Here is a 23,672-nt window from a genome sequence, read left to right as displayed (position 1 = left end):
AGAATAAGAAATTCGCCACGTTGCACACGCTGTGTAGGGAACCGAGTTCATCGATGCACATTACATTTCCTAGACTGTTAGGGCAAAGTTTACTGAATAAAATATTTAAATATTTAAATATTTAAATAAGTATTTTATTCAGTAAACTTTGGTTAGGGCAACCAGTAGCGTCACGGTCTAGGAAACGTAAAATAGCTTATGGGAGCATGCTTATCAAATTAATACTTTATATTATGAGTCAGATACTCAACTTTACTATCTATATCATGAAGGTAGAACAATTCATCCCACCATACATCAGACTGAAGGTCAAACAGGTAAAAATACAGGTTCATCGAAATGCTTAAAATCCTTTATATAGTCAAATTACACGTTTGACAATAATCATAGAATAAACTGGGCTGCTTCCTCAATTTTAGCAAAGGAACAAATTTCAAAATTCTTAAATGACGATAAATGCATAGCTACTTTTAGGTTGATTTCAATTATACATGGATTCCTTTGCTAAAGAGAAAGGTAGAACAGGGCATTCTTAAAATTAAATCCTCAGAGGGGAAACATTTCTTGACGTATGTTTATAGGATTATTTTTGATGTAGAATACGTGGTTAAAATTTCTCGACTATAGGATCTGGGTAAAATACTAAACCTCTTAAGAGTACCATTTGAGAGGTTATACTTACAGAAACTTCTTCCCCACTAAGCAATTCTTCGACGACAACAGTTTCACCCGCTAAGCCGAACTTTTTATCTGTTAAAATTTCATCTACTGCCCGACAAGCCTCCTCTTTGGTGGCAGCTACTACTACCCCCTTCCCTGCCGCTAAACCGCTCGCTTTAACTACTAGGGCCGGAAATGGAGCACTAAAAATTCCCTATTTAATAAAATATAATTTTTACAATCAGTCATAGAGGGATTACCTATTAATGAACTTCTTGGCTTGCTCAGCACTATTAAAAGACTTCCATCTGGCCGTAGGGATGCCGTGTCTGTCCATAAAAGCCTTGGCCCAGTCTTTGTCGGATTCGATTTGGGCCCCGTTTTTCTTGGGGCCAAACACCTGAACTCCTTCGGAAACCAGGACATCAGCTATGCCGTTGGCTAAAGGGTCTTCGGGTCCTATGGCCACCAGAGAGACACCGTGGGAGCGACAAAATGCCACTACGCTCTGTATTAAACGGAAATATTCAACAGTTATATGGCACATAAGAAATTATTTGAACTTTGGTAGTACTACTATATGATAATACTACCATGTTTAAAACATAACATATATTTCGCAGAAAAACATGCTAAGATCGACCGTACCTGTCCAAAATAAAATAGGCGAAGAGATACCTCAGACACTACATCACTTAACCTTCTTCTAATCGATCCGCACAAGCTAGCTAATCTGGAATAAAGGTTTATAATATGTTTCTCCCAATTTAAATTGGGGTCAATGTGTATTCCTAAGAATTTCATACTATTGGCTACACAAGTAGAGATTCTGAGACAACAGAGGCCTTCGAAAAATTAATCAACCCCGTTTTACTAGAGTTCAAAGACAACTTACTGTCCAGACACCAGGTCCTCATGCGCTCCACTGCGGTTGAGCAGCCCCGTGACAGATCTGCCACTGTCCTCCTGGCAACTATAACTGATGTGTCGTCGGCGAATTGACAAATCATATCAGAAGGGAACAGCTCAGGCAAGCCATTGACATATAATAGGAAGAGCACAGGTCCCAAGATTGAGCCCTGAGGCACACCTCTTCCTATAATTTGGGGGCGGGAAAACGTTGGTGAGCCGGAATGTGTCACACAAACTATTTGTTCTCTTTGCTCTAGATATGAACTGAGTAATTTAGATGCTGCACCCCTGATGCCATACCATTCCAGGATGTCCAGCAGTAAAGAATGGTCAACCGTGTGTACACCTTAGACAAATCAGTAAATACAGTCCGGCCACAGTGGCCTTTCTCTCAAGATTCTCCATGATATATTGTATTGCACTATAAATGGCCATTTCCGTCGATCTTTTGGGAACGAATCCGTAGTGGTGTTTATTTATTATTTGATGTTAAGTTAAATAATTCATAACTATAGTAAGAGTAAATGTAATAGAGTACTTTGATAATGAACTCCAATTATACTGTATACCGAAAGGAGAGATCGGCTTTTACTAGTGAATGTTCTCGTGGCGAGGGAGTGCTGATTGCAGTGCATAAGAGGGTTTTATCATCAAGTAAGGAAATTGAGGGACTGTTTGTTTCTGTAGGTACTCTCCACCTAACAACTATGCCACTCTACAAGTATGCTGTTTTTGTGGACGATTTGGAGGGACTGGTGGACGGACTCCCTCATTGTCAATTGTGGGCGATTTTAATCTGCCTCACTGCCTTTGGTTGGATGAGGTGCTCGGATCAACTGCTGTTCCTCTGGCCTCAGCATCACCTGGTGAAGTCAAGACTGTCCAGACAGTGTCCGGCCTTTGTGCCCTATATAATTTATTTCAGGTCAACTATATTGGCTCAATTCTCGACTTGGTATTGGTACCTTCTTCAGATGTAGTTGTTTCCATGGCAGATTTTGCATTGCTTCCAACAGACAATCATCACCCTCCAATGTACTGTTGTGTGGAGTGTGGTCTTAACAGAAATTCAAGTGAACTGACTGGCTGTGGTTCCTATAGGGACTTTCGGATGCCATTTTGGATTTCCTATCGCAGTTTGACTGGGATACACTGTTAACGAATTTAGCTTTGAACGATATGTTAAATGTATTCTATGAATTCTGGTTTTCATCAGAGTTAATATTTGCAAAGAAGAGGGCACACAAGAGATTTTTGAACTCTGCTATGATGAATACATGTTTTTTACAGAGCAATCTCTTAAGAATAATCTGCAAAATGTTTGGAAATTTGTAAACAATAAAAAAGGCAACAGTGCAGTCCCTCTAGAGATATTTTACGAAAACATTAAATGCTCTTCTGGCATTGATATAGTCAATCTGTTTTTTTAAAAAAGTATTTTTCGGAAATGTATAGCAATGAACCACCACAATTTGAATATTTCTAAGTTAAGCATAACAATCTCTGAAATTTATTCTGAGCTGAGTACATTGGATGCTTGCAAGGGTCCTGGCACCGCTAGGTTGCCTCCTATCTTCTTAAAGCATTGCAGCATTATTATCTCAAGACCTTTGTTTATATTATTTAATTTATCCCTAAAGACAGCACAGAAGTTTTGTGACGCCCATCTTAACGTCTGACGACAGCACTCAGGTCAAGAATTATAGACCAATCCCTAGTTCTGTCCCAAAGCTTTTTGAGAGGATTGTTTATGGTTTTTTGGTGCGTCATCTTGGTGTTGTAATTAATAACAGACAATTTGGTTTTATGTCAGGGCGGTCTACTGAGCTAAATGTTTTCACTTTTACTGAGTTTGTTATCCAGTCTTTTGAGGAGGCTTGTCATGTACATGCAGTGTATACGGACTTCAGTAAAGCTTTTGACCGCGTCAATCATGCAATTTTTTTAAGCAAACTAAGCAAGTACAGCCTTAGCAGTCCCCTATATATGTGGCTGAAAAGCTACTTATCTAACCATAGGCAAATTGTTAAACTGTGCAAGTCCACCAGAAGACTCCATCTGGTGTTCCCCAAGGAGCCCACCTGGGGCCTGTGTTTTTGAACATCTTCATCAATGATATTGAAAGTTGTTTCATGAATAGTTACTATCTGAAATTTGCGGATGACCTTAAGGTTTACCGTAGAGTCTCAAATTTGGATGATTGCCTCAAACTTCAGCGTGACTTAGATGGGCTTGGTGGTTGGTGCACCACTGTTGAATACCAGTAAATGTCTTTTCATACTTTTCTCTTGAGGTACAGGCCAGCTTAATCATATTTATACTATTAATGGCACTCCTTTAGGAGTGTTATCTAGTGAAAAAGACCTTGGTATAAATTTGGACCAGTTAAATTTTTCTCTTCATGTCACAACAACTGTATTAAATGCTATGCAAATGCTGGGTTTTATTAAGAAGTGCACCAGAGATTTCCAGGACACTATTTCTATTAAGCTTCTTTACTATGCACTAGTTCGTCCTCGCCTAGAGTATTGTTCATGTATTTGGTCACCTCCTTATAACAATCACATTCAGATGATTGAACAGGTTCAGCACCAATTTTTAAGATACATTGCGTTCAAAAGGAATATTCCACTTCCTATTATCTACCACGAGTTTGAGTCTTAATAGAGCTGAGAACTTAATATCCATACTCGTTGTGACCTGTCAGTCTTCTATGACACTCTCAATTCTGGATCTTGCTGCCCAAATATACTTGCTAAAATTGGCCTACATGTTCCCTATAGGCAGGCCCGTCAGACACCCTCATTCTATATTCCATCCCACCGAAACCATTATAGAAACAATTCCTTTGGTACTAGGGCAAGCAAACTTGCTAACTGGTACTCGGATCAGTTGGATTGTTTTACTAATAGAATTTTTAAGACTGTTGGAAGGCAATGTTCTGTGAATTTATTCTGTGATGTGAAAAAATTTGAGTCAAATTGTACCCTATCTATTTTTAAGCTTTTTATCAGGTAGGATTATTATGATTTAAAATGTTTTATATTGCAGTAAATTGGACAATTGCTCGTCGGAAGAGAAAATAAATAAATAAACTATTTGATAGATAAGCCTTTCAAATACCTTCGATATGGATGGCAATACGGATACTGGCCGCTAGTTGGCAATATTCATTTCTACTTTTGCCTGCTTAATTTATTTATTTATTTACGGGCATTACCCATTTTTACAGAAATAGCATAATTTACAATAACAATAATTTATAACCTCAAACAATTTATACTTAGTATTATTTTATATAATTATCATTTGATATTCACAACCCATCACTATCACAGTCATAGAATAAAACAGGATTAATAAATAATGGCAACAGGAGAACTTAAAAAATATACAACAAAAGAACACAATAAAATTAATTAAATTCAGTTTTCACTCCCTTGAACCCAATTATCACCTCCAAAATTGGCTTAAACCAGCACACAATAGTATGAAGTATGAATAGTATGTACACACAATTAAACAGAATAGCAAAAACCCCACAACAATATACAAAGTCACACATGAAAATCCTCAACAAACTTAGCAAAGCGCCTTGGACTTATATTGAAATCTATGTTCAGAGATGTACTATTATTTGCAAGCCTGGCTGATCTAGCAATAAAGCTATTGTACTTGATGTTTGTTCTACAGAAAGGTTGGTAGAAAAGGCTGTTTGACCTTGTATTTCTCGTAGGTATTGCTAGACCTATTGAATATAGCAGGTCTGGTGAATCTACAGAAGCAGTCAGAAGGTTATACAAATTTTTTAAATCCCGTTGTTCCCGACGAACAACAAGAGGAGGAAGACAAAACAGCTCATACAGAACCCTGTAATCATAATGGTGGTTGTCAACAGGATCAATTTTGGATTTAAATGCCAGGTATTTCAGCATTCTCCGTTGCACCTGTTCCAACCTGTGAATATAGCAGGCATAATGAGGACTCCAGACTGAGGAGGCATACTCCAACAAAGGTCTGATCAATGTACAATAGAGCATGCGGATAGCAGGGGTATTTGTAAAATCTCTTGTGCATCTCTTGACAAAACCTATTATTTTAAGGGCTTTTGTTACTATCTCAGATATATGAAAGCTAAATGTAAGAGATGAGTCGAATATGACTCCAAGGTCCCTAATTGTTGTCACATTCGACAAGGGTCTATTGCACAAGGAATATGCGAATGTTGTGGTATTTCTACGCTTGGAGAAGCAAATACTATAGCACTTGGCTGGATTCAAATCCATGCAGTTCTGAACACACCACTCTTCCAGTCTGGAAAGATCTGACTGTAGATTGACACAGTCATTAAGAGAGGAGATAGCTAGAAAACATTTCAGGTCGTCTGCAAAACATAAGAATCTGGAATATTTAAAACATGAGTGGATGTCGTTCATAAAAACATTAAAAAGAAGCGGCCCCAAATGTGATCCTTGAGGAACACCTGAGGGAACGCTTAGCTCATAGGACATGAAGCCATTGACCCTTACAATTTGGGACCTATCTGATAGGTAGCTGCGAAACCGTCTCAAGAAATTTCCCCCTACACCCGCGGCTCCAAGCTTACTCAAAAGTATCTCATGATTGACCCTGTCGAACGCCTTCGAAAAGTCGGTATAGATAGTGTGAACCTCGCCACCCCTATCCAAGACGCTCGCCAGATAGTCTGCATAAGTCAATAGATTAAGCTCTGTTGATCTCCTGGTCTTAAAGCCAAACTGCTCTGATATAATGGTAGGACCCAAAAATGATGTAAGATGTTGTGTTACAATTTTCTCGAATAGTTTTGGAATAGCGTTTAAGTTGCACACTGGTCTATAGTTGCTTATGTCGCCCTTGTTTCCTGCTTTATGTATAGGGGTCAAGTAGCTTGTCTTCCAAAATTCAGGGAAGACTCCCAATTCTAATGATTTATTGAATAAAATAAAAAGTGGATGAGACAGAACAAAACTGCATGATTTAAGGATGGAGGGTGGTATGCCATCTGGCCCTGGACCCTTATTGGTGTTCAAGCTGCAAATTTCATTGTATATTGTAGAAATATTTATGTGAAAATTGCTTATGTTGATATTATTGAAGGATAAAGATTCAGGTACAGGGTAGTTTTTGGTTGAATAAACTGTTTTGAAGTAATCAGCAAAGAGATCAGGTAGGGCAGGACCAAGAAGGCAATGCTTATCATTATAGAACATTTCTGAAGGTAGATCATTTCCTAGTCTTCTAGAGTTTACATAAGACCAGAACTTCTTTATGTTACTGTGATCAACTAAATTTCTTTCTGATTCGGAGACATATTGTTCAAAACAGACTTTTGCAAGTAATTTACACTCTGATCTTAAGCTTGAGAAGGTAATATAATCATCTCTGGAACCCGAATCTTTGAAAACTTTATGTGCCTGTTTCTTTGAAATTACCAAATTTTTAAGAGCTGGAGAAAACCACTTTGGAAAGTGCCCGCGAGACACCCGTTTTAAAGGTACAGCAATATGTATAACTGAATAAAGTATATCATAAAAAATATTTAACATAATATCTAGGGAATCCTGTTGAAGTACATAATTCCAATTAACCTGTCCAAGAAGTTCATTAATTAAATAAAAATTTGCTGAATTATAATCATAATAATATTGATTGTTAAATCTACCTGGATGATTAGTATGTCCTCTCGAAACAGTAATGGATGTAAGGAGGGGTGGATGGTAATTGTCCTGTGGAACCAGAGCATCATCAGCTGCCGTGACCTCTGCAGACAAGGTACTCTCACAAAAAATCAGATCCAGTGTATTCCCCAGGTGGTTTGGAATATTATTCAATTGGTATAGATTGTGGAAACTACATAAGTCTGATATCACTTCTATGGACTCGACTTCCAGAGGGCAAGCACCCAGTGCACTGGTCGCTTGAGAACAAAAGTTGTCTGATGACCAAATTGCTTTTGGCAGATTGAAGTCCCCGAACAGTAGTAATGGGCACTCCTGATTCCCAGAGAAAGAATCGATCTCTTGGCTGAGTATGTTGTACTTTTCTGAAGGTGATTTTGGAGGGAAATAAATACAGCCCACTATGAACTTTCCTAGCCCAGAGCCTACACTAACAAATAGCTTAAGAGCAGAAGGAAAAATTTGGGTAGCAAGACTCTCATTGATCACAGTGGAAATGGGTCCCGCTAAGTGAATCCCAACAAACTTTAAAATGAATACCGGAATTTCATTCAGGCCAAAGGAAAAATTTATCCGGAAGGTTCAGCAATATCCTGAGAATTAACAGGATTGAGAAATATGGTTGGATAATCATTATGCAAGTCATGTGTGTAGGAGTTACAGCTTTGTTGATCGTCAAGAGTAAAATGTTGAGCAAATAATTTGGTGATTAAAGGTGGGTTTTCAATGGACTGACCATCTTCCTTTAAAACAATATTGTTGTTAGTTTTATTTTTACAATTATACCTTGACAGTTTTAAGGCAATTAGGAAAAACTCCTGTTAAAATTGCCTTATCGATTAGTGGTACTATAATGAAGTATGGCCCACCAAAAGTCACATATACTAAATTGGTTTTAACCTAAGTTTTTTTTTTTTAAAAGTGCTTTTACCTGAAAATCCTTAACATCCACAGAAGGCACATTGGTGGCTTTCGGTACTGTCCCGATGCCCACACTACCGGGGGCAGCATAAATCCTTCCAATTTGGGGGCTCTGGGACAGTTTCCATACCATAGCGTGCTCCCGGCCTCCGCTGCCCACCACCAGTACGTTTTTGGCCATTTTATTCTTGATATACTCGTACAGAAAGAATATGGTTACTATTAGGCCTGAAATGGTGTTACTACGCCAACAACTAAAAGATAATTAACGAAAAAAATTTTAAACAGTTTTGCAGGAGAACACTTGTTGTTGTTCCACGTGAGATCGACCAATGGGAAGGCCGGATTCGCGGTAATCAGCTGACGTTTTTAACCCGATAACCTCCCGCGAAGAATTTGTTGCGTTAATTTCGATAAGAGTGTGGTAATGTCACGGGTCAGGACTTTTGTGCGATAAAAGATCGTAAATAACGGTTCAGTTTAGCATAAATAACTTGGAAGGTTTCTTGTTTTGAAGCAGAAAATTCCAATAAAGAAATATGGAGTGTTAAGCAACGTTGCCAAGTGTTTAAAAGTGCATTATTAAACATATTTATATTGCAACTTTATTTTTGCTACTTACCTACCATAATTTTTAATTTGTCTTGGGTGTATTAGCAAGCTACTACTCATATGCTAAAAGGGTTTCAAATTATGTTAAAAATATACTATTTTAATATGGTTTAGCTGAGTTGGCAACAGTGCCCAATATTAGTATACACTGCCGGCACGTTGAAGTAAAGATATTTTTACATTAAATATTGAGAGACTAGAATTAGTAGTAGAATAGAATACAACAACTTTCTTGCAGTTCAACATATACTCAAGGCAAGGGTTGTTTTGTTTACTACTATACTAACAAACCGTAATAACTGTTAACACATATGACGTTATATCTGAAGGCGCGAAATTCAAATTTTAAAATTAAATACTACATATTAACATAATATAATAATGCTAATCAAAGTTATTTGTGTGGGACTTTGCATTAAAAATGTGTTTTTTCGACCTACTTCTTTAGAGTAACGGTACTTATCTAATAAAAGGCATTATGAGCTTTAAATTCGGTTTTAAAAAACGGGGGCGCTTTTTGAAAAATGATAAAGAAAATTGCATGATTTCGTTTGTCATAATGACAGTAGAGATTCATGTTGTCATTGCAACAACTAAAGATAAGGAATTCGCGATCCGACTGATCACAACGATGTCTAGAACGATATTTAACAATATTTTGTCAATTACATTAAATTAAAAATAAATTTAACAAATCCGCTTCATAGTGTGAACAGTGTAGATTACAAATGTCAAAAATCAGCTGATCACGTGACACTGGTATCCAATTGGAGGTAAGGTAACGGTTTCCCGCCAAAACATTTGACAAAGATGACAGTTGAACCCGTCAAATTTTCTTAGGATTTCTAAGTAAAACGGCGTTCTGTTAGTTCATAAATTTAAGGTGTTTTTTTGTTTGGGGGCCTTTTTCGATGCCAATTGCCGCGGCGAGTCCTTTAATAACCATTTTTGCGCTCTTCGTGTTACTATTTGACAATTTTAAGGTCCGTTCTAGACCGTAGTGAAGCCTCGTACATCTTCCATCTGACTGGTCTGTTATAGAACCTTTGCTAAGCAATAATTACAATTTAAATAAAAAATTTATTTGTCAGGTGGTAATCAATGATCCTGGACGAAATGTCTGACGATTTGCCCAATACCCTAACACCAAGGGAGGAGGAGAGCGCCGGGGAGTTTATAACTCCTACTACACCGGTTCAATTGCCATGGGCTCGTCTAATTTCTTATAAACCTTACTTGAGGAGCATAGGTAAGACAATTATGTTCTCTAAACACAATAAAAACACCTGGGCTTAGATGTAATTGGTGAATGCTTCACATTTGGAAGATCCAAGGACTGTACGGTGATGGTATGCTCGAGGAACAACTTCCCCAGAGAATTTCTAGTGAGCATCTCAAAAGTCCACTTTAAAATGGAGAAATCGCCTGAGGACGGTCTAGTATACATAATAGACTTGAGCAAGAACGGTACATACATAAACAAGGAATTAATTGGCATTAGGCATAAGTAAGTTAACTGAAATCATCGAGAAAGCATGCCTGAGTTTGTGTTTTTTAAGGCGTATTTTAAAAAATATGGACGAAATATCCCTAGGGGGTACAGCATCCAGGCATGTCTTTTATAAGTTCCTTACCCAAGGAGATGAAACGAAAGATGATTTTTTACCTGCTGAACTGGCCGGTAAGTTTGCCAAAGTAAGACAGCTTGGGAAAGGGGCTTGCGGGGAAGTATGCTTGGTAAAAGACAGGGTAAGAGCAATCATTTCCCAAGAAGCTTAACCCCAATAAGGTGTTTGTTTTAGAATACATTCCAGGAATATGCCATTAAGAAGATCCACTTGGCAGAGAGTCATACATCTTTGTTATATAAAATAAATCATCCGAACAAGGTTAGGAATGAAATTGAAATATTAAAGTCCATATCTCATGTAAGTATTGGGAGACGTTAAGGCTTTTTTGGTTGCTAATGGTTCTATTGCCTTTTAGCCATTTATCATTAAAATGTTCAATAGGCTGCAGTCAGAGAGAGTTGAATATATGGTGCTTGAATACATGAGAGGGGGAGAGCTAACTGCTCGAATTCTTAAAAACAATGGTCCGATGTCTGAGAGTTTAGCGAAATTTTATTTTCTTCAAATGACCCGGGCCATTTCCTATTTGCATTCCCACCGGATCATTCATAGGGACCTTAAGGTTGCATTAAACATGTCGGCTTAAGAGAACATGCCTAAATGATGTCTTTTCAGCCGGAAAACATTCTCCTTTTGGACGAAAGGGACAAAACCATCTTAAAAATTGCAGATTTCGGTCTAAGCAAGAACACTATAGACGATATGGCCATCACTATGTGCGGTACTTTGAAGTATGTGGCCCCCGAGGTGATTTGTCCACAGTTCCGTGAATATGATTGCATTGAAGAGACAAATATTTACGGGCCAAAGGTGGATGTGTGGAGTTTGGGGGTTATCTTGTATTATATGATCACCCAAGAGCTGCCGTTCAAGTAAGTTTTCAGGGTACTGTTTGTATTTAAAACTATAAAAATCAAAGAATAATTCACTGCCCCTTAGTCTTGTTCTACTCGCCAGGTATCTCCTAAAAAATTCAAAGTACTCTTTAACCATTAAAAACAGTAGTTTAATAAATGGTATACACTTTTAGGAAATGTGTGTTATGTTTTTTGTATTCTATTTGTTAGTGTTTTGTCTCTGATCTTTTTAAATGTATATTAATTAATTAGTTTAAGTACTCTAGCTTTGTTTATGATAAGATTTGATTTGATTGTAGCGGCCGTCAAGAGAAAGAACTGGCAACGAAAATACTGCACTGCAAGTATGATTTATCAAAGGGAGTGTGGAAGGACGGTCAGAAAAACACTTTAAAGCACCTGATAGGCAAAATGCTCGTTTTACGACCGCAACATCGGTACCATTTGGAGGATGTCGTGAGGCACCCCTGGATTCATTTGGTGAGTTTCAATTAGAAGTTGTTGCTGTTTTTACTTCATCATGACAGAAATAATGGAAAAAAAAGAGCAATCAAACCTTTGATTACTGGTACAGATCAGTTGGGTTATTCACTATCTCCACAGCAAAAACCTATTATATATTGATACTTTACAAACATCATATGACAGTAATCTAAATTAAATGTTTGAATTGAGCACTGTTGACACACCTGACAATTAAAAATTCTTTTTTACCGTTGTCAATGACATCTGGAGTAATATCTCTAATTTCCTGACGTATTTGTTCTTTTAAATCTTCCAAACTCGCTGGTTCAGTGACATACACTCTACTTTTTAAGTATCCTCTTAAAAAGTAATCGAGAGGCGTTAAATCTGGCGATCTGGGTGGCCATTCAATGAACCTTCACCGAAACTTTGCATCAGCTCTACTTACCATGCTTTGGCTAATAGGCGACCGATCAGGATGATCGTATTTTTTTAAAAATTATTATCTTCCTACAAATTGTTCACATTTCAATTGTTGTTCTCAGTTAAATTTATTTAGTATTTATCGTTGAATAACCAGGATCATAATTATGGGAAAATACATGTTATATTTAATCGGTATTTAAAACTAACAGTTAATATTAAACATGAAATAAACTACGTAGACTAGATCTGATATATAATAAATAATTTTCCCAATTTACTTACAAAAGCAATGTCCTCTAAACAGGAAAGTGAGTAGGATTACAGTAATATTTAAATCTATTTTCCAAGAAGTTGAGATGCAATGAACATTTAAAGATATTTTGTTTTGTATGTTATATGACGTTTATACATAATCAATAAAACATTTTTTTCAAACAAAGTCAAAACATTACTAAAAATTAATAAACAATACATTTTACACAAGTTGGGTTTGTTCATCCAAAGTTCAAGTTTCTTCATCTCCTCAATTGCTGTCATCATATTGCAGCCGATTTCCAGTACTTAATACCACCGAAATTTGGGCTGTTATCGTTTTGATGAGAGCCTTTATTGCTTGCCACTAGTTGTAATGCATTCAATTTAAGCAGAAATCAGTGACTATACTCGTTAACTGGCTTGAATATGTTCACTTGATTCCGATACAATTTTTTTTTTCGCCAGCGTTAACTAGGCTGCATAATCTCTCAGTCGACGAATTCAAGTAATAAGCATGGTCGCTCAATGCGAAGAAGAAAAGCAATTGACAAGATTTTGGGAAATTGAAGAAGTGCCATCAAGAAATCAGATGACAGATGATGACCAAGTTTGTGAAGAATTCTATGACAAGACGACTACTCGAGATAAAAATGGAAGTTATATAGTAAGAATTCCGTTCAAAAAGAATACGGAATGCTTACGACAAAATTAAGAGTGGTATTCGACGCATCAAGCAAGACATCCACCGGTATCAGCTTAAATGATACAATGCATACTGGTCCAAGGATACAGCAAAGCTTAGCGGATATTCTGTTACGATGGAGAAAACATCGAATAGCATTCACAGCTGACATTGAGAAAATGTACAGACAAATTCAAGTGCATCCTGAAGATCGGCTCTTTCAACCAATTCTGTGGAGAACAAGAAGTTCCCAGATAATGAGCGAATATGAGTTGTCAACAATAACTTATGGGACTGCTGCGGCACCATACCTTGCAATAAAAACATTACAAAGATTAGCACAAGACGAAATGAGAACATACCCGATAGCGAGCCAACATACCCTCAGAGACTTCTATGTCGACGACATACTCTCTGGTACAGAAAGTATAGAATCTGCAATTTACCTACAAAAAGAACTCCTGCAATTAATGAGTTCGGCAGGATTACATCTTCGGAAATGGTCCAGCAATCATCCTTTATTGATGAACACAGTATCCGGAATGTCCTGTGAGCAAACAATACAAGAACTCACAGAAGATGGCATTTAAAAATCATTAGGAATACTATGGTCACCTTTAGATTTAAGGTACAATTATCATCAGACAATACGGCCACCAAAAGAAACATACTGTCGGATATAACAAAACTGTTCGACCCGCTTGGATGAAACAATAAAAGCAAAATTGATAGTCCAAGACTTATGGAAACAACAGTTAAGTTGGGACTCCGATATTAAAGGAGATTTAGCTCAACGTTGGAACGAATTCAAGGAAAAGTTAAAACAAGTTGAGGATATCCGAATACCTCGATGGATAAATTATACAAAGTCGATGGAACAAACCGAGCTACATGGGTTCTGTGACGCATCAGAGAAAGCATATAGAGCAGTGATCTCCAGTCGTATTATATCAGATGGAAAAATCAAAGTTACACTGGTGTGGGGAGGATTTTTACTGCCCCAATCACTTGTAGCGCTCTCCTATGTAAGGAGAGACCTTACTTACAAATTTAAGGATTTAAGAAGAACTGCTCCACCATGGGGGCCGATTACTGCTTCACTCAACCGCCTTCAATTTCTGCAGCGGTTTTTTGTTGTAAAGTTAAATTAGTTCAAGAGAAAACAACAAAGTTCAATTTTGATTTGCTACGAGCGTGTCTTATATTTTACAACTGAACGAGGGTATACCGCGAGACGGCTTAAAGGCGACTCGCTGAGAGGTGACGAGCGACTGGCACAAAGACGCCGCGCTGGTGGCGGTTATTTATAGAACATCAAAAGGCTGGTAGCGGCATGGTAGAAAAGCGACGTTGCCGCGGATTAACTTATTTTAAATTGTGTTCAATTTTAGATTTTACAGTTTTTATCCGTTGTAGAATTACAACAACTGGTGTGTGCCAAGTCCAAAGTGGCCCCAGTTAAGATAAAAACCACCTTGCCAAGGCTAGAATTATGCGCTGCTGTACCATTAGCCAAGCTCATAACAGAAACAGTTTATACAATGGAAATTGAGAATATGCCCATTTTTGCGTGGTCAGATTCTATGATCACACTGGGTTGGATCAAAGGTGACATATCGCGATGGAAGACATTCGTAGCAAACAGAGTATCCGAAGGGACAGATCCGGGAAAGTTAATAAACAGCAATCTTTGGTGGAATGGTCCGACATGGCTGAATTGAACTGAAACGTTGCCCATTCAGACCAAAACTTACGAAACAGATTTAAAAGCAAATCAACGAGTTCAATGCTTTTACAGCCAACCAAAAGATGACATCGACATAATCATTAAGTTCTCCAGTCTGAGGAGACTTATACGAGTACTGTCATTCTGCCGACGCCTTATGCATAAAAAACACACTGTGACGTTAAGTGCCATTGAACTTAACAACACTTTAATTCAAGTAATAAAAATAGTTCAAAAACAAGAATTCAGCACAGAGTATGAGGATCTCCTCAAGAAAACGCCGATTCCAAAGACAAGCAAACTGCATAACTTTTATCCCTTTTTAGACGACAATAAGCTTGTTCGAGTGGGTGGAAGGCTGCAGAATTCACTATTATCATTTGGGCAAAAGCATCCGATAATAATGCCATATGACTCTCACATAACTAAACTACTAATTTTGGATGCTCACGAGAAAATACTGCATGGAGGAAATCAAGCAACATTATCATATTTGAGGAAGAAATACTGGATTATAAATGGTAAAAGGGCAGTAAAAACCATCCTAAATAAATGCGTCAAATGCTTAATATACAAAGCAAAAACAGCAGGCATCATCAAATTATCAGACGATTGCATGATAAAACAAAGCAGGTCACTTTAACTCAAACAAGACGATCTAGCATCTCGGTGCTAGCCAGCTACTCCAAGGCAGTATCAATACCCATTAACCACACTATTGGTAGCGATAATGGCGTTTCTGACCTATCTTTAGAACCAGTCATAGGTTTATCACCCGGACTAGAAAAGATGGCGACAGATGAGTCTAACATTCAACGGGAACTACAAGAGACAACATGGCTAGTATATTATTAATCCTAGTTTTAATACATTTTATTTATAATCTTTTAATGTATATTATTAATCCTTACCCCTATGGATTTTTCAGTCTGGGGATGTATGAAAGACTTTGTGTATATGGTTCCAATTTTAAACGGGGATCATTTAAGAGAGAGAATCATTGCAGCTGGAGAGCATTTCAGGTTGAAACCAAATGTTTTTCAAAGCATTAGATTTTCTTTAATAAAGAGAGCTCGTATGTGTATACAAATGAATGGAGATCACGTAGAACAAATAATTTAGAGTCATTATTCTATGTTTTATTATAATAAGTAATTTAGAAAAAATAATTTACGTTTATTTTGTTAACTTGTTAAAATGTATCTAGATTTTAAAAATAAGATATCTAATAAACGGATTCTCAGGCCAACATTTACTAAGAATACTTTTTTTACAAGAAAAGATTGGATAATTAGAATTTTTTACTAGAACTTTATTATACAGGGATACAAAAAAGATTTAATATTTTTAACACATGGAATATACCGCAGGTGGCGCCCACTGCAAGGTAAAGCGAATCCGTGAACGGATTTCAATTTATCATTCCAAAAAACCCCCTCACACCAAATTTTAATTTAATATTTTATGAAACACTCGACTTACTTAAAAAAGACGATTTTATATTTCTCATTTTGACACCCTGTATATTGAATATCGAGCGCCCAATTAAAAAATTGCATAACGAAAGTCGCATTATTTTGGTCCACCCTATATGTGGCCGGCGGATTGGCCTTCTTTTTCCGGACACCCTGTATATTATACACAATGGAGCATAGCTCTGTGTGTGTATAAGGATATCTAATTACTTTAATATATATATATATATCTATTTTTATATAACAAATTTTAATAACCTTTATACTTTTTATAATTTTTTCACAAAATGTATCACTTTGATTAATATAATACAATAGAACTATCAATAAATATGTTTACATATTAAAGATAACATTATTAACAATCAACCAATTGTTTAATTTATGTTTTTAAAAGGAGCAATTTTTAGTTCATTTGGTAACATATTAAAAATCTTTGGCACTGTATATAAAAGGCTTCTTTGACATTTTGTAAGTCTGTTACAGTTTATTTTCTTCAGATACATAAAGAATAAGAAAATAAAATGAATCCAAAATGTGCTTGAGGTGCATCACCCCAAGCCAAGAGACCATAATTGCAGGTGGACTGTATTAGCGCATGGTAAACCATTAACAAAACATCCTTATTTACTGTGCCTTTTAAGTGTTTTAAAAGAAATATTTGTTTTGCCTATTTATTTGCAATGAACTCCACATGCTTATCAAATACCATAGTAGGATCTAAGTGAACACCCAAGAATCTCACCCCATCCGAACTCTCAACATTGGTACCCTCTGTATTTCTCAAAGAGAATAGGATTTCCTCCGTTTTGTTGACATTTAGGCTAAGTCTATTTGCACCGAACCACTTGCCCAAATCTAACTTCACCTCCACCAGCAACAGCTGCAGTTCTTGCAAACTAGTACTCCTGCAAAGAGCAGTAGTGTCTTCAGCAAAGAGGAGTGGCCCCAAAATAGAACCCTGTGGCACACCATGAGTTATCTTGCATTCTTCTGATAAAGCTCCACCCAAACAGGTTTTCTGTACACGTCCAACAAGATAAGTTTCAAGAAGTGATAAACTGGGCGGGATCAGACCATAAAGTTTAAGCTTGCTCAGAAGGATCCTATGGGATATGCAGTCGAAGGCCTTTGAAAGGTCACAGAAAATTGTCCCAACATGGGACCCCATTTCAAAGCCCTCAACCACATACTCCAGAAGATCCAGTATAGCCTTAACAGTCGATTGTTTTTTCCTAATACTGAAAGTTTTTGAGGAATTCATTTTGTTTAAAATAGATATAAAGTTGATTTTTGAAAAGTAGCTCAAAAACCTTCGATATTATTGGAATCAAAGATACTGGACGGTAATTATTTAAATCATCTCTACTCCCTTTTTTAAAAATTGGTATGATCTTTTGAATTTTAAAGCCACTTGGGTAGATGTCTCTAGAATGTTTATTTTTTAAATTACTTATAGCATCTCTAACTTGTATATACGTCACTTCACTAAAAGAAAAACCCCCCACAGGGACACCCGACAGGCAGGCCTGATCCATAAATGATTCAGCAGTGGCCGTGGCCAGTGGAATCTTCTTGAGAGTTTTCTCAGCTATACCTGAAAAAAATATATTGAACTCGGATGCAGTAAGACCCACGGGCTCACTATTCACCTTCTTTCTTTGGCCATTTACAATCTGCCAAGCAGCTTTCGTTCTATCATCAGCCTGTTGTATATATTGAAAGTGTGCCACCCTTTTTGCAGATATAATTTCTTCCCTATACCTTTTTCTAAAGATTTTGACCTGTTCTGCAAGTTCTGGACATTTATTATTGCTATACTAGGAGTTTAAGAAATGCAAGGTTTCGCGCATTTGCTTTAAATGATCATTAAACCAAGAGACCTGACAATTTCCCACCACACTCTTCTTTTTTACTCAGAATGATGATGCATCCATTGCATTCACTAACAAACCAATAAAAAATGATGCTACTTCATTTACAGTATCAGGGGAGCATAGAAAACCCCAGTCAACGCTTTCCAAAATTTTGAACATCTTTTGAATAATAAAAATTTGCTTTGTGTGAGTTGTACTTTGCATGTTTAGAAAATGAACTTTAATTTGAACGGCTTTATGATCTGATAGAACAGCCGCGAGAACATTTGCTGAAAACGTAAGAGTATCTCTAAGCAGATTATAAGTGGTGTAGTTAAATCCCAACTTTTACAAGGTTCTTTGTTTAAGTGTCCAGTTTTGTGATCCCGAGAAAAGGCCAATTCCTTTGGTAAGTCCTAATATTTTTATTTGGCATCTTGGTTTATGATACTCTACATATTACACATGTAATTTTATATAAGTAGACTCAAGCATACCGTTAAATTTAACCATCAATGCTTATATCTACTTACTCTATTGGCGATTCCTCAATCTGGGTATTCTTCCACTTTCGGGCTTTTATGTATGGTTTTCATCCACTATTATAAGAGGTAGAAATCCCCACTCATCTACTCCAATAACGTCCACAATATCTACATTGACATTCACTGTTAAACCGATCCACCCAGGTCCTCCGTCTAAACCATGCAGCCCTTTTGGAGCCAGGTTTGATCAATGTTTGTGATGTATAGTGAACCATGCAGTCAGTAAACCACCTAACCAGTAAACCAAAGTCATATCAACATTTATTAGCTTTACTGTAGTATATTATACTAAATACTAACCTCAAAATTACATTGTTATCACTCTCATTATTAGATTTTACTACCACACCGTTGTTTTGAATAGTTTCATAATAACTAGGTGCATATTAGTTATTTTATTGAAATAGACCGTATAGATCTCCTTGTAAACTGGATAAATGGGCCTATTTCGAAAGTACTCACGCGAACTTTTAACCCCAAACAACATAATGTGAGATTTTACCCTTGATATAGACACTATATTCAGGAAGGACAACATAACTTGTTTTTAAAATAATACGTTTGATTATTAACTTTTCTTTTAATATAGATTCACTTGAATGTATCTCAGAACTAAAGCTTTTCTTTTATGTTTATTTTGATTTTTGAAAGATAACCTAACTTTCTAAGTTAGACAAGCGACTTTTGGTGTGAGCCCATGAGTTTTAGGGTGCTCTGACACTAAAGCTGTAATTTAATAGCCAAAGTAAAGGGTTAATATTTATTTTATTGTTAATTTATTAATTACACCATAACACTTGTATTTATAAATCTCCCTGTCTGTTCTTCCTTGTGAGATTTTCTTTCAGGTTTATAGGTATAGTGCTTTTAGTAATTTCCTGTTTTCTTGATCATCGGGATAAAACAGGTGGCGCCTATGTTTTATTGAACCCTTGTAGAATCCACGCCACTCTACCAAAGTGGTTAGTGCTAGTCGGCTCCGCTTTGAGAAGATCCCCTGAGCCGTCACCTCTATAGCCTATAGTAAGTCTCCCTCCTTCCATTGGTTCCCTTGTACCCATTTTCTAACCCTCACTTCCCATACCTTTACTCTCCCTCTTTCCTTCCTGTTATTACCCATCCGTCCATTCAAATTTCATTTAATCCAGGTAAATAAGATAAAGTATTAAAGCATAATTAAATTATAAATTAAAGTATTGAATTGTTATTGAAGCAAAGTATTATTGAATTATGAAGTACTAAAGTATAAATAAATTAAAGTATTATAAATTAAGTATAATTAACTCTTATTATTGCATTTGGGACTATTGCCGTGTTGAGAGTCCATGATTAATAAAGTTTAAATTTATTTTTGTTTTTGAGATAACACTTTTGCATCTTTAAATAATTGGATTGAAGAGTACATCTTATTTTTATTATAAATGATCTTTAGTAAGTATTTTTGAGTAATAATCAATGGCTCTAATACATATTGACAAGAAGCTCCCCGTGCCAAGATGCAATAGTTAAGTATAGGCTCAACAGTAGCAGAATACACCATTTTTGGAGTTTTTAACTTCATAAACTTGCGCAACTGACAGAACTTGTAAATTTATTTCCTGAACATCCAATCACTCCAAGGTACTTGTATTCATCAACAGAAATAATTTCAAGTTGGCATTGGCACTGAGCAATATCTTGGCATTCATACTGATGAACTTTTAACTTTGTGATGAATTAGTCTTGCCAACTGAAAAATTCAGGAAAACTGACTTTCTGGCATTCAGTGTTAAACAATGCTGATCAAACCAGGCTTTTATATGTTTAAGTGCAGTTTCAGCTTTAATTTTTGCTTTAAGCCAAGTCTTGCCTGTTACAATCAGTGCTGTGTCATCAGAAAAACACACTAACTGTCCCTGCTCCTCTTTTATTATCCCAAATAACCCATTTACATAAATTGTACAGGGCCAAGCACCATAGTCATCTGTAGCACACCATATTCGACCGACTTATATGTGCTCGTTGAATTGTTGAGTTTCACGCTTTTAGTTCTATTTCCTAGGTAAGACTGACAAAGTTTCAGTACACCAATTTTCTCTAATTTGTCAAGAAGAATATGATGTGCGACAGTGTCAAACGCTTTCCCTATATCAAGAAAAGCTCCAATACATTTACTCCCCTGAACAAAATATAATTTGTTAAACAGACAACCGCATCCTCAGTGGTAAAGTTCTGTTTAAATCCAAATTGTTGCTCATTTACATTTAGATGTTCATTCAGCCTAAGTTTAATGCACTTGTCTATTACTTTTGAGAGGTTGCTAGTTAGTACTGTAGTAAGTCGATAGTTATTTAAGGCCTCTTTGGTTCCTGACTTGTGTATAGGAGTAATAATGCCATGTTTAAAAATGTATGGAAAATAACCACTTTTAAATATTCAATTTATTAAATGTAAAAGTGGCATGATTTCAACAGATATACCATCATTACCCGAAGCTGCCCTATTTTTTAGCGATTTTATCTGAAGCATAAGTTCTACTAAGTCTTTAAAGAATGATTGTTGATTGTTTATTCTAGTTCTGATTTAAGCATTTGATTTTCATCTTGTAGAGTTTTAATATCCATCTCCATTTTACAATTCCTTTCTCGCTCCTCCTCGAGCAAACTATTCAGAAATGTCAGAGAATTTTGGAACATTCCCTGAACTCCCTACGCGTGTCCTGAATTTCAGTAAGGATTTGACGGTCCTCAGCCAGGGTGGAAACACCACATGATAAACGGAATAAACGCATATCAGTCATGGGCTGATGAGGGAGACTGTCTAGATCGAAAGATCTAGAATATATAGAAGAGTTCAAATATTGGCTGGCTTATTCACGAACCAACCCCTATGAAAGTTCACCCATTTATAAAGGTTGTGAATGATTCTGATAGTCTGAATCATTTTAAAACAATAATACTACAAGTAATATTTTAGGCATTTATTTTCTTTTGCATTTTTTTTATGGTATCTTAGAGTTAGTATGCTATAACTGACTGAAGTAACAAATGATTGATATTTTTGAAGGACAAAGAGGTTCAAGCTGACTTAGAACTGCTACTAGACGAAGAGGGACTGGAGGATCCCATGCAGGAGCTCACCTTGGGGCCTCCCACCAAAAAACTGCGCTTAGACGACGGGTCGTCGTCCTCCTCCTCCTCCTGTTTATCCCTGGGAAGTTCCTCGGAAGATTTATGTCGTATTTCGACGGCTAACCGGAACGCCAACAGTTGTCCCACCTTGTGTTATCGAGAGGAGACGTAAGCAGTTGTTGTTTTTTTATTTTTTTTAATGCTGTATCTAAGTGTTGAGTTTGTTGCGCTATTGTTTATTTAGTTCTTCTTACAGACATAAAGAGGGTGGGTTAGAATTGCAAAGTGTCGCTAAGTATTTATTAAATTTAAATAGGAAAGTTGAGGCGACAGGAAGAATTTCTTGGATAAAAACAATTTACACATTTATAAATAGTCTAGAATTCTATCGAGCACTGAAAACGTCCTCTGCATATTATTAAATCAACTAAATTTACAGTAAAAAATATTCATAAAGTAGTGCACAACAAACTTAATTCTAGCCACCCTGTATATTTGTAAATAATCATTAAAGACCATTCTCTCTTAACTAAGAGGGAGAGTTCACGATCCTACTATTAAGATAGTAAAAGTATTTGGAACATTATATCCTGTTATTATATATACATCCGAGTTACCAAAACAGTTATGACTCAATTTGCTTGTTTAGTCATGAAATGTTTTTTTTGTTGTTTATGCGTTGGCACCAAACGTTTCCTGTACAGGGTGTCCCATATGGAAGACACGGATCATTTTGAGCCTCTAACGACGTGTTTCTTCATGATCTTGATATTTTGGCTTTAAAAGGCATCGTGTACAGAAAACGGTGCTTTATTTTTGTTCGTGCTCGTTAAGTATATATTAAGTAGTACTTTTGTTGTTAGTTTGTACGTTTAAACATTATTTGGCCAATTTTTTTTGGCGAAAAGGCTGTTTTATTTTTTATGTGATAATTTATTGCCAACGTTTGGCAATTTACACGTTTAAGGATGACGTTTGTCGCATATGTTTAATTAATGTTCCTGTTACATACGATTATAAAGTTTTTTTACTTTTATATTATATTTACAGTTTTTTCACAAATAAATAAAACTATGAGACACCTGTGACGAAACATTTCATTTATTTCATACAAATAAGGCGGTTTTCAAACGAAAATCCATAATAATGTGGATTATCCTTAATTATTAGGTGGTAAGATCAGTCTTTAGCGTGTTATTAGTGGTGCCGCCACACGGAGACGTTCAGATCAACTCTGACGCACCAGTGGCAGTCAAATAGTAAGATGCTCATTAGCTGTTTAAGAAATACTGATAAGTACAACTGGTTTATTGGAAGGAAACTGTCTTATGACCCCCATGCAAGTATCGCCGCGAACAACGTTCATAAAATGGATATTTACAAATGAGTTGTTTAGCATCTACCGTTCAGTCTATTTGTGGAACACAAACCGGATAAATGAATTTAATTCTATGCAAACCGAAATATAAATATTAATCACTTTACTTATATATACACTAGTACAGAGAGTATTTACACGTTTCTCTGTACCTACTCATTCCTACACACAATATGCTTCAAAAGCACTGTATAAAAGTACCTCACGTAAACAAGCAAATAAATAATAAAACGCACACACATTCCCTCTCTTTTGCGCTTAAAGGGCTAAAAAGTGAAACCGACTACGATGGTTGTTGATCCTCGTTGATCAAAAGCGACTCGGAGTTGCCTGGAAAAATAAGAAGAAATTGATTTAATTAAAAAAAAAGTGGTCAAAGTTAGTACAGGACAGGAAATAGACACTGGACTATATGGAGTAGTAAAGAAATAGTTTAAGTGTAACTTGGCAACAAAAATTCAA

At 36.4% G+C, this 23,672-nt stretch overlaps 3 protein-coding genes across 6 annotated transcripts in view; 1 reads left to right on the top strand and 2 right to left on the bottom strand.

The window, feature by feature from the left end:
- The window catches only part of LOC126746928 (trifunctional purine biosynthetic protein adenosine-3), a 47,398-nt gene extending 38,854 nt beyond the window's left edge, over nucleotides 1-8,544 (bottom strand). The window contains exons 1-3 of one of the 2 annotated variants that reach the window (XM_050455351.1): nucleotides 8,203-8,544; nucleotides 921-1,168; nucleotides 683-863 (exon numbers count right to left, since the gene is read on the bottom strand). In XM_050455351.1, coding sequence (XP_050311308.1) covers nucleotides 683-863; nucleotides 921-1,168; nucleotides 8,203-8,373 — 600 coding nt within the window. In that variant the 5' untranslated portion in view covers nucleotides 8,374-8,544. The remainder of the gene's footprint in view (nucleotides 1-682; nucleotides 864-920; nucleotides 1,169-8,202) is intronic. The other variant, XM_050455352.1, reaches the window with a different exon arrangement.
- A 1,077-nt stretch (nucleotides 8,545-9,621) lies between these two features.
- LOC126746931 (ovarian-specific serine/threonine-protein kinase Lok-like) lies at nucleotides 9,622-22,915 on the top strand. The gene is made up of 9 exons (XM_050455357.1): nucleotides 9,622-9,834; nucleotides 9,896-10,053; nucleotides 10,101-10,311; nucleotides 10,364-10,553; nucleotides 10,607-10,732; nucleotides 10,791-10,997; nucleotides 11,051-11,307; nucleotides 11,592-11,772; nucleotides 21,768-22,915. The coding sequence occupies exons 2-9, from the start codon at nucleotides 9,906-9,908 to the stop codon at nucleotides 22,002-22,004; spliced, it is 1,557 nt and encodes a 518-aa protein (XP_050311314.1). The 5' UTR covers nucleotides 9,622-9,834; nucleotides 9,896-9,905; the 3' UTR covers nucleotides 22,005-22,915.
- The window catches only part of LOC126746930 (protein spinster), a 51,726-nt gene continuing 50,965 nt past the window's right edge, over nucleotides 22,912-23,672 (bottom strand). For all 3 annotated transcript variants that reach the window (XM_050455355.1, XM_050455354.1, XM_050455356.1), the window contains one exon: nucleotides 22,912-23,540. Coding sequence is in view for 2 of the 3 variants with exons in the window: in XM_050455356.1 (XP_050311313.1) it covers nucleotides 23,494-23,540 (47 nt within the window). In the remaining variant the exon portion in view is untranslated. The remainder of the gene's footprint in view (nucleotides 23,541-23,672) is intronic.

Source organism: Anthonomus grandis, chromosome 18 (assembly GCF_022605725.1).
Source record: "Anthonomus grandis grandis chromosome 18, icAntGran1.3, whole genome shotgun sequence".
In the NCBI taxonomy this organism is placed as follows: domain Eukaryota; kingdom Metazoa; phylum Arthropoda; class Insecta; order Coleoptera; family Curculionidae; genus Anthonomus; species Anthonomus grandis.
Note: the sequence above shows the minus strand (reverse complement) of the source record. Positions and strands in the feature narration are given on the sequence as shown.